The sequence below is a fragment of the Anolis carolinensis genome, chromosome X (assembly GCF_035594765.1).
Source record: "Anolis carolinensis isolate JA03-04 chromosome X, rAnoCar3.1.pri, whole genome shotgun sequence".
NCBI lineage: Eukaryota > Metazoa > Chordata > Lepidosauria > Squamata > Dactyloidae > Anolis > Anolis carolinensis.
Genome location: NC_085847.1, coordinates 2,239,870 through 2,250,860, shown reverse-complemented (window position 1 = coordinate 2,250,860; position 10,991 = coordinate 2,239,870). Strand labels below are relative to the sequence as shown.

General features: G+C 48.4%; 1 protein-coding gene across 3 annotated transcripts in view; it reads right to left on the bottom strand.

Annotated features, from left to right (window-relative positions):
* Positions 1–2,615: 2,615 nt before the first annotated feature.
* Positions 2,616–10,991, bottom strand: part of wscd2 (WSC domain containing 2) — a 30,742-nt gene continuing 22,366 nt past the window's right edge. For all 3 annotated transcript variants that reach the window (XM_008117339.3, XM_003225103.4, XM_062958376.1), the window contains 6 exons: positions 10,173–10,357; positions 7,173–7,294; positions 6,026–6,200; positions 5,702–5,866; positions 5,093–5,293; positions 2,616–4,527 (listed from right to left, as the gene is read on the bottom strand). In XM_008117339.3, coding sequence (XP_008115546.2) covers positions 4,175–4,527; positions 5,093–5,293; positions 5,702–5,866; positions 6,026–6,200; positions 7,173–7,294; positions 10,173–10,357 — 1,201 coding nt within the window. In that variant the 3' untranslated portion in view covers positions 2,616–4,174. The remainder of the gene's footprint in view (positions 4,528–5,092; positions 5,294–5,701; positions 5,867–6,025; positions 6,201–7,172; positions 7,295–10,172; positions 10,358–10,991) is intronic.

The following is a 10,991-nucleotide window of genomic DNA, read 5'->3' as shown; positions in this document are numbered from 1 at the left end:
TGGCAGGTACTGGCTTGTTGAGTAGACTCACCTCTCCAGTTCCATTTGGCAGGAAGCCTTAGCATTGAACGGTTGTGTTGTTAAAGTACGAAGTATGGAACCTTGCGCAGACTTAAGCAACGTGCAGTCATTGAATTCTTGACAGCAGAAAGTGTCACCCCAAAGGAGATTCATCCGAGAATGCAAGCTTGCAACCCCGTTCCTGTTTGTCTCTGCTCTGGTTCTCTAAACCCTGAATCCAATTTAATGCCCAAAGTGGATAATGATGTATTCCCATCAATCCGCCAGAGCAACGTCACCCTGTCTTAATGGAATTACTTCCAAGAAAAAAAACTAGGCTCAATCTGTTGCCAAGGGGGCCGTTGGAAAGCAGAGTCAGCAATTGTACGGGAAGCATCCGTATCATTCAACCACCACAGTTCTTCCTTGACTTGTTCACCGGGCATGAATTTCCAGCTCACCGAAATAAAACACGAAGTCCGTTCTTTAGTCTCCCTATTGAAAAGCACCTTTGAGTTAGAGGTGTGCAAAATGGCAGAAATCCATTCTGATTTCGTTGTTTTCATTCTGTTTCCGTTTTGTTTCCTTTCTGTTTTCGTTCTGTTTTTCTTCTGTTTCCATTCTGTTTCTGTTGTGTTTTCGTTCTGTTTCCACCCTGTTTCCGTCCTGTTTCGATTCTGTTTTCGTTCTGTTTTCACTCTGTTTTCGTTCTGTTTCCGTTCTATTTCCGTTCTATTTCCATTCTGTTTCCGTTCTGTTTCCATTCTGTTTTCATTTCGAATTTCTCCCCCTTTTCCTTCTGTTTTCGGGACTATTCTTCCCAAAATGGAAATTGAATCCTGGATCCCGAATTACGAATTCAACCAGCTCTGCTCCTCATCTCCTGGAATCTTCCCAAAAACAGATCTGAAATTCGAAATGAAAACGGAACGAAAACAGAATAGATTTCTGCCGTTCCGCACTCTTTGGTAACATATTTCACAATGGGTCCTTGTGAGTCTTTCAGGCTGTATGACCATGTTCCAGAAGCTTTCTCTCCTGATGTTTTGCCCACATCTATGGCAGGCATCCTCACAACCTCTGAGGATGCCTGCCATAGATGTGGGTGAAATGTCAGGAGAGAAAGCTTCTGGAACATGACCATACAGCCCGAAAGACTCACAGCAACCCAGTGATGAAGGCTTTAGACAATACATATTTCCTGATATTGCCTTTTGATGATGATGGTTTTAGCCACAGCAGCCCTTGGTTATGGTTTTCAGGTTGAATATTTCACACGTTTCCCCATCGAACCCCCTTTTCCCCATCAATATAGAATCTGGAAAGAACGGGATCACGCTGAAGCAGATCTATCTCCCTGCATCCACATTTCCCTGTTCCCAGCCTTCGTGAGCACCGACATCTCCGGAAAAATATGCTGCTCACATCCTTTGTGCCCGAACCCAACCAAGAAGGGGAGTCTCAGGAGAGTCCGGGCTGGATTTAGTATTCAGCACCACAGCCAGCGCCGGAGAAAAAAGAAATAAAACTCCGGGAAGCGAGGGAGATAAAAACAGAAGGGGAGGGAAGGATGGAGGAACAAGCACAGGCCTCTCTGACAGCCTCCTTGGCATAGAACAGAGAGACGCGAGCCCAGATCTCTGGGAAGCTTAGCATCAGAGTCCAATTCCTCAATTTCCATCCGGGAAGAGATGGGAAGAGTCGGCAACAATATTCCCCACCACACCCTTTGCCAAAAATAAAAATAAAATGCTGAAAAACATATCCCCCAAAATATTCAACACTGGGTGAAAGATATACTGGAAGGCTTCTCTCTCAATTGTTGTACGTGGGTTGAATGAAAAGTAATGCCTCCACCTTCATTACTTGGGTTTGGATGGGAATATTTTAATAAATCAAACGCAGAAATAATCCTTAGAATGTGGTCTTTAACTATCACTATTCACATAATCACCAGACAATTGGATACATTTCTGCCAACGATGAACAGGTTTTTCTGAAGCCGTCACGGAAGAAGTCAACACTCTGTTTCCGCAACCAACGTCTCACAGTCCCCATCGTGCACAGATCTCCCGATAGCCAAGCAAAGTAATAATGTGACCCACACGTCCTTGTGAAATGCTAAGGATTATTTCTGCGTTTGATTTATTAAAATATTCCCATCCAAACCCAAGTAATGAAGGTGGAGGCATTGCTTTTCATTCTACCCGCGGGTAGAATGAAAAGTAATGCCTCCACCTTCGTGGAGGATTTGAACCCGGGACCTTTCGGTCTGCAAGTTCAGCAGCTCAGCGCTTTAACACACTTCGCCACCAATAATAATAGAGAAAAATTATAAATATACCACATATACTTGAGTATAAGCCAACCTGAATATAAGCCCACCAGGACCCTCACCCGAGTATAAGCCGAGGAGGGTTTTTTTTTCAGTCCTAAAAAAGGGCTGAAAAACTAGGCTTATACTTGAGTATATACAGTATCTCATACAGAATATGGGCAACAATAGCTAAAACCATTCATTTCTTGGTGTTGACCGACATAGCAATGTCAAAAAGTCAATAAAGAAGCCTCCGATCCCTTCGCGAGAAAAACACCACTCAACAGCACCATAGGAATATTAACAAAACATTGGTTTAATGGGCAGCATTTGACCTGAGGATTGTTCAGACAGAGTTCAGCGCATGGAGGGGGCAAAGCCGAAACCAGAGCTCACTTGCACTAAACTGAATTTTTTTTTTTTGCCAAAAGAAGGCTCAAAAGAAAGCAACAACACCTCCCCCTTCCCGCCCCCCGCCCCCAAAGAGACACACAAAACATTTTCTGTTGCTGCTCCTTCCCCAATACATTCAGGAGCAGAAGGACCTCTGCAGAGCCATCGGGGCCAAACCGTGAAAAGAGAAAAAAAGGGAAAAGAAAAGGCTGGGGAGAGAAAGCAGCAGCGAGGACGCACATCCCAAAGGTGGTGAATGGTTTGTGAGGCAACGGTCTGGAATTTCCCCTAAACCAAGGGGAATCTCAGAGGGGATTCTAACATAGGCCGTACTTTTCGTAAAGCGATGAAAAAGGAGAACACTGTGAGAAGTTCACAACCAGGGATGGGCTGCTGGTGAGCCTCGGTGTCACGTTGCCACGCAATTCCGCACGGATTGCGTTGGCGAGGGCTGGAAGGAGGCATAGGCCAAGGCCGTCATCCTGTTCTGTACTGTTGAGATCTAGCGCCGAGGTGGATGAGAAGGTGCGTGAAAAGGAGAAGGAAAGGGGGCAAATCGCAGACAGGTCGTCAGCAGAAGGTCTCCGGGACAGTGGCACCCACAACCAAATGCGAAGAGCGGCATCACCCTTCACCCGGTTTGCATGCGGGCTGCAGGGTTGGCCCCGGCCGCCCCTCTGCAGCCATTCAACTGTCGAATACCAGAGTGGGCAAAGCGTGACCCACTGCGGCAGATGGAGGAGGTAGCCATTTTGAATCCCACCCCTTTCAAACAACAACAACAACACAACTCCCTGGATAGAAGAATAAAATGATAGAGCTCAGAGGCCAGTGATGTTAGGCAGCAGACACTCGTGAATTTCCCCCAACCAACACATTGGTTGGGAGATTCTGGGAGCTGAACTGTCCGCAAAATAACGTGTCCACGCTCTTTGGTGGCTCATCCCTTGGGATTCTGCCAATCGTTGTGCTCCGTGGTAAGGCCCACTTGGGTCCCCAAGTGTCGGTGTGCCTCCGGTCCCAAGCATCCCAAGCAACAGAGCACCCCCCACATGCCAGGGAAACATTCCTGGAAAAAAAAACGGACAAAGGCCGTACGCCGACATGACCTGATTTTTCTTCCAGGGTTATCGGGGGCCTCATAGGGTTGCAACCAGCTAGAAAAGAATGGAAGCGACCAGCATTACGGGGGTTCCAGGGGAAGGAAAGGTTTTGCGGTGCCATGGAGTCCAAGGCTGAGGTCGGTGCACAGCAGTGCCCAGCAAACGTAACGGCGGTGCAGGCAGCTTTGCCAAGGGTGGGTGACAACCACATTTGCTCATGCAAGGGGATTCGTCAGCAGCGGAATGAGCGCCTAAAGCAAAGCCACCCACTGGGTGGAAATCGTTCCCAGCTCAGGAAACCCAGGGCACCTTCCCAGGGAGAGTCCGGGCCTCCAAACCACCTCCCCGTCGGCCACGGCCATCATCTCGGGTAATAGTCCTCTGGGACACCCGTCAGGTTCCGGAGTTTCAGGGCCGTGTCCACGGTTTTGATGTAGCCATTGATGGTCTTCCTCATCTCCGGCGTATAGGGGTCGTACTCCAGCTTCCGCAGGCCGGAGCGCTTGAAGTTGCCGTCCTTCTGGCCCTCCACGCACAAGAGCCGGTCCTCCAAGACGGCAATGCCCAAGAGGCCCACCATACGCTTGAGCTGAATGAAGAGGTCGTGTTTCAAGTCCTCAAAGTGGACCACCAGGACCCGCTTGCCATACTTCAGCCAGTCCAGAGTGTGGGTCGCCCACCAGGGGGCGTAGTTCCTGACAAATTCCGGCCACTCTGGAAGAAGAGAGGAAGCCCATCAGGATAATAATAATAATAATAATAATAGTAATAATAATAATAATTTATTTCTAGACAGCCCTCTCTTCCTGAAGCGACTCAGGATTACCTTTTGAAACCAACCATACATTTCCAACCTAGTGGGGGATTTTGGGTGAGGGAAACTATATATTTTGAATTCTTTATTTTGTTTCATACCATTAATTTTATGACATTGGCGGGTTACCAAAACAAAGTATTACACACCAGGATGATGCTCAGTAAATTGTGCTGCTTATGCTTCATGACACCGGGTAAGGGTTCAATTATTCTTTCCGTGGTCCAGTAGGAGGGTGGCATGAAAAGGTGGGTAGTCAACTAATATAAGCCTCTTTGCAAGATGTGGGGCCTGCCAACTTTTTCAAATTGGGCCGATTATATTTGCTTCATTATCACCCTATCATCACCGGATTTTAATGTCGGGATCAATGGGGAAGAAACCTCATCGCTGCCGATCTCGAAAAGCAGGCAGGAGGGGATCTCAAGGTGGGCCGTGGCTTCTCTGACAGGTTGCTGTGCCTACCTTTCCCTTTCCAGTGGGCATGGGACGCAAAACCAATGTGGCCGCCATATTTCCGGTTGAATTCCGCCATGAGGGCCTTGTACGGGTTGCGGATCAGCAAGATAGCCGCGTCGAAGGCCTCGATCTCCTTTTGTCCACTCTCATGGGTTTTGATGCAGATCGTCCGTCCGCTGCGCCAGTGGTCCCGCTCGCCTTTGAACCCTTTGGAGTCAAGGGTGAAGGAAAGAAGAGCACATGGCAGGAGTTTGAGATAGGAGCACAGAGAAAGGAAACAATGCTCAAGAGGAAGGGAAATAGGAAACAGAGGAGATTATCACACGACGCTGTTAAAGAACTGTTATTCTACTTTAACTGGGAGCTGTAGTTTAGTTTAGTTTAGGCCCAGGTGGAAAATTTTAAAGGTCCCTCCCTAAACAACAAATCCCAGGATTCTACTGGCAGATATAGCAGTTAAAAGTGGAATGACAGCATTTCAATGGTGTTGTGCAATAATCTTCTAACTTTCTCGTAAACTGCATTCATATTTGCAAATGCTCCCCTCTGCTAGCCTTTACCCTGACTCCCCAAAAGTCAACCCACCAGCTGCTGGTTTTGGGGAGAAATCCTCACCTTTGTTATAGAGAGAACCGTCAAAGTAATAGCTGCCAGTGTAGTAGCCCGTGGCAAGTTCAATGAGATGCCGGGCCCAAGTGTTGCCCGCACCTGGGAAGCTCGCCAAGGCAATGAACTGCTTGGCCCGAGATGTTAAAAAACGACGGTCCATGCAGCGGTTGTCTGTGAATGGATAAGAAGTGAGACATCAGCAAGGGGTACGGATTCAAGGCTTAGGTCACATACCCACGGATAGTTCACAGATGAAAATTGGGACACATGGCACCAAGAGTGGCAAATCTCCCCCGCCATTTCACCTAGGCGCAAGTCCCACCTTCTTACCTTGCACCTGCGTCTGGTACATGATGAAATACTTGGCGGTGCCACAGCTTTCGAACTCCTCGCCGCTGCATTTCTGGGCACAGAGCTGCTCGTCTTCCCGCTCGTGCAAAGTGAAGAGGGTAGTGGGGAAACCACAGTGGCAGGACTCACCGGCCAGGGCTGCCAAGGGGAACTCCTGGCAAAGGAGAGACACAGAACATCATGCCATCAAGAAGCTCGGCAGAGATGGCATCTGGTTGAAGCCCAAAACAAATCCCCAACAATAAAACCTTTGGGTCTGTTTGTGTTTAACTTTGGCACGACTGTCCATGCCAAATTGAGTCAACTGAAGGGTATAGGGGTGGGCAAGCATGAGGGGGAAACATGAACGCCTTAGAATTTGGAGGGCCATACCATCCCCATCAAACACACTCCTGTGGTGAGGGCAGGGGAAGTTAAATAATCTGGCAGGGGGTTGCTGGGCCAATCAGAAGCAGGATCCCTATTGGAAACACCAGTTTGACTCACTCTCCAAAGGCACTGTTTTCCCAGCTCTGGTTTCCTAGGGTAGGTCTGAGCAACTGTGGCAGAGGGCAGGGTGGTCAAAAGTCATAGTGTCTGGCAGACATACAACAACAACAACAACAACAGGGACTTTGGATGGTCCTGGGAAGCAACTGAAGCCTGTTCTTCTGTCTATCGGGGTACAACAGGCTGATGTCTCCCTTTCACCACTGATCTCTGACAATCAGAAGCAGGATCTCTATTGGAAACACCAGTCTGACTCACTCTCCAAAGGCACTGTTTTCCCAGCTCTGGTTTCTTGGGGTGGGTCTGAGCAACTGTGGCAGAGAGCAGGGTGGTCATAAGTCATAGTGTCTGGCAGACATACAACAACAACAACAACAATAGGGACTTTGGATGGTCCTGGAAAGCAACTGAAGCCTGTTCTTCTGTCTATCGGGGCACAACAGGCTGATGTCTCCCTTTCACCACTGATCTCTGACAATCAGAAGCAGGATCCCTATTGGAAACACCAGTATGTCTCACTCTCCAAAAACACTGTTTTCTCAGCTCTGGTTTCCTGGGGTGATATAAGACAAAAGGAAGAGTCTGCTAGGTAGGATCTGATAAGATTTATGGGCAGGCCTTTGGTTTCTCTTCATACCTTGCTGGTGCAGAAGTCCACGCAACGGTCCACCGACATGTTTTTCATCACCCTGCTGGCGGGCAAAGCCAGCGTCACATTCTCCGGGCGGCGGAAGCAACCGCGGAAGATGGCACTGCCATCTGAGAGAGAGGGAGACAAAGGGGAGGCATCAGATTGACAGGGAATGATTGAAAGAATGAGCTTTTGTTTCTTACTGAAGGATAACTCAGCCACAGTGGTTCACGAGACTGCTCTGTGTCTCTCTCTGTCTGTCTCTGTCTGTGTCTGTATGTCGTATGTCTAATGGCATTGAATGTTTGCCATGTATATGTACATTGTGATCTGCCCTGAGTCCCCTTCGGGGTGAGAGGTGTGGAATATAAATACTGTAAATAAATAAATAATAAATAAACTTCCCGAATAGACAACTGTATCCAGCTCCACATAGAGCTGCCCCGGAAACTATTGCTAGTGCAAAATTTCAGAAGGAAGATGAACCATACGGGCAATGCATCATCATTATTATTATTATTATTGTTGTTATTATTATTATGCCAAGTCTAACAAAAGAGGAAAAACATGTCCGTTGTCAGAGGATGATGGGAGTTGTCTTCCAACCCTTCTGGGTTTGTACGTGTTATCCTGGGAAAGGCAGCAGTCATGCGTCCAGTTGTATTTTTTAAACCCCAATATCAGTCAAAATATGCCGATCTATCGCCAGGCTTGAAAAAGATTGCTCGAGCGTCCTTTGCACTGCCATCACATCCTCACCGCTATTAATGTGCTGACCTTCAACCCCGCTCTGATTGTTTTGGGCCCATTTCTTCCACAGGTCCCCACGCCCTCGTTCAAAAACCACAGGGCTTATTAATGTCAGTTGAAAAATGGTATCTGTCACTCACATCTGGAATATGTATTTATTCTGAGCCCACGACTCTGGGTTACAGTCGCGCTGGTCCACTGCCAAGCCACCATCCCGTTTTATTGATCTCTTGCTCAGATCTCTCGCTCTCGGGTTCTGTCTCATCAAGGAAACGGCGAGTGGCCGTTATTTGTCTTCGGTAATTCTCAGGAAATAGCACATAGATCAAAAGCGAACATTAATTTCCTGTGGTCACCCACAGCTTAAAGTTGCATCCCATGTATGTTATTGTGCTTGGTTTCACTCTCTGACAGGGGGACGGACTGGAGTTTGGGAACATCGTGATTGTTTCTGAGGATCCGGAAATCATTGCAATCCCGTCACGTAACAGGGTTGGAACTGGAAGAGCGTTGTGTTCACCCGCAACAGCACTGGTAGCGCTCTGCGGGTATTTCGAGCAAGGGGCAGAGCTAGGCCTAAATCTGGCACAATGTCGGGAAAAGTCATTCCAGTAAACATGAAGAGGATAGGGCCAATTTTCATGTCCAAAGGGCCCAGTTATCAATGTGATAACTTAGGCGGGAGAAGATGGGCTCTGGTATGTGGGAAAGGGCGCCAGGGCTCTTTTGTGTTTTACGATATTGAAGCTAGATGGACAGTAGCACTAGAATCTTGCATTCCGAACAAAAAGGATGTATGGTATCTTCAGCCCTTGTGTGTCTTGGTGTGTTCTTTCAGGAGAAGACTAAACCCATAGCAACACCATTGGAGCAAAGAGCCATTACAGATACTATTTGGGTCCAGGTTTGATAAGAAACCATTATGGGGTCACCGGGGTTTGGAGACAAATGGGACGAGGCCTCCCAGGTGGCCCTGCTGCCCGAATCCAAATCAGTCCAGAACCTGAAGTCTTCTGGGAAGGAGCTCATCTCGTGCTCCTCGCTTTGCATCAATGGAAGCCATATCTACTGTGAGTACCCGCTTCCCAAGCCTTTCTCTCTCTCCTCGCCCCCGGCTCCGGCCGCCCCTCAGAAGCCGCCGGACAAGGGACTGTGTGGCCCGACCCGGAGCTGCCCGCCTGGTCCAGTGTCCATGAACAGAAGCCCCCCCCCAAAGGACCCCCTTCCCCGCCATCTTGGCCACCAAAATCGACCCCAACCCAGAGATGGGAAGGCCTGAAAAAAATCAAAAATATTGGAAAAAAATGGAGGGAAACCGAAAAAAATATAGAAAAAACTGAAAAATGGTTTGTTCTCCATTTTTGCCCTTTTTTTCCAGGTCTTCCCATCTCCCATTATAATAATGATAATAATCTTTATTTGTACCCCATCTCATCTCCCCACAGGATTCGGGGTGGCTCACAACATAAATAGATAACAGCAACGTACAAGAAACATACATGACTTGTCGTGTGCAATTTGCAGACCCCTAAATGGACCTCTAGGCCGGCTTTTCCTGCTGACTTGCCCACCCCCCTCTACGTCCCTTCTTCGTTCACCTTCCTGGCTCGATTCCCCGCTCTGCCTTTGACATTTAAGTACCTGCTAATGAGCGGCACAGGCCCCGGCATCTCAACTACGGGAGCCAGTGAGAAACACAAGGAATGCGATATTAGCAGGGAGAAAAGCCTTTTGAGAGCCGGGGAGAGATCAAAAGCCTATTTGAAGCTCATTAACGGTGCTCAAGCACCAGTTATTTCCTTTCCCAGGGACAGTCTGGGCCTCTCTCCCGTATGTGGCAGGCACTGCATGGCTCGGGTGGCGCGGTAGGCGCGGTAGGATACTTCGGCCCCCTTTCCATCTATCCCCATGACATTTTCAGATGCCAGTGAACCAAAGCTCTGAATTTCCATGGGAATCGAGAGGGAGACCTGAATCCCAGGACACGGCTTCAGAAGGTAAGACGAGCAGGCTGAGACATTCACACTTTGACCATGACATCCGAAGGTGTAACTCCCTAACAAAGGTGGACGGCGGCAGGAAAAGAGAAAGACGGACTCAACCAAGGAAGCCCTGGCTGCCCTGACTTTGGAGAGCAAGAACAGGGTGACTTGGAGATCTCTCGTTCATTCATAGTACCATGGGACCTGGTTGAGTTGACAGCAACGAACAACAAAATCTCAAGTCCACCCCAATTCCACATCCCCATCGACTTACACCTCCTTGCGGACTCCTGGGCCAATTCGAGGCGGTAGATGGACAGCCGGTTGACCCCGCCGCAGATGTTGCTCTTCTCCCCCTTGCACTCCATGTTGCACTCGGAGTTGCTGACGTTGGCGGCTTGGATCTTGTGCCCGCAGTAACACTCAGCCCCAAACTCCAGCCCTGCATAGAGGTAACCCCTGCCAGGACAACAAAAAAGGCATTCTGGAGGGTCAAGGAGTTACGTTCTGCTACTGGATTGTCAACTGTGAACATCCAGAGACCTGAAGAAACCCAGCATCAGCTAACAACCCCCAGGAGACTCTTCACAAGCTTCACTATTCGTGGCTGCTCTTATTTTGCTCTATTTTACGTTGAAGGCCAACCAAATGACTAAGTTCTACAGGGAGGTTCTGAGAGTTGTAGTCCCCCAGATAGGAACTTTCCCCAAGCTCTGACACAGATGAGGGATGGGAAAACTACACAGCCTTGTCTCTCGAGGGTTGAGAAACCCAAATGGGAAGAATTCTGGGACAATGCGAATTTTCGCATTTCAAGGCATGTTCTTTACAAAATTCACCCACAGTTGCTGGGATGATCATTGTTATATGACAACAGCGCTGTGCCTGAAAACTAGCCAGGGATTCAGCCCTGGGCCCAGTTTCCTGTTATCATCCTGGCAGTTAGGAGCAAACCTCAAAGTATCCCCTTTTGTGTGTGTCCCAGACTATAATATAGGAGTCCAACCAGCCTTGAACAGGCTGACATCTCCATGCAAGTGATCCCACAATGATTGCAAATGGGATCTTTCCATGCTGGGAGAACTAGGAAGAA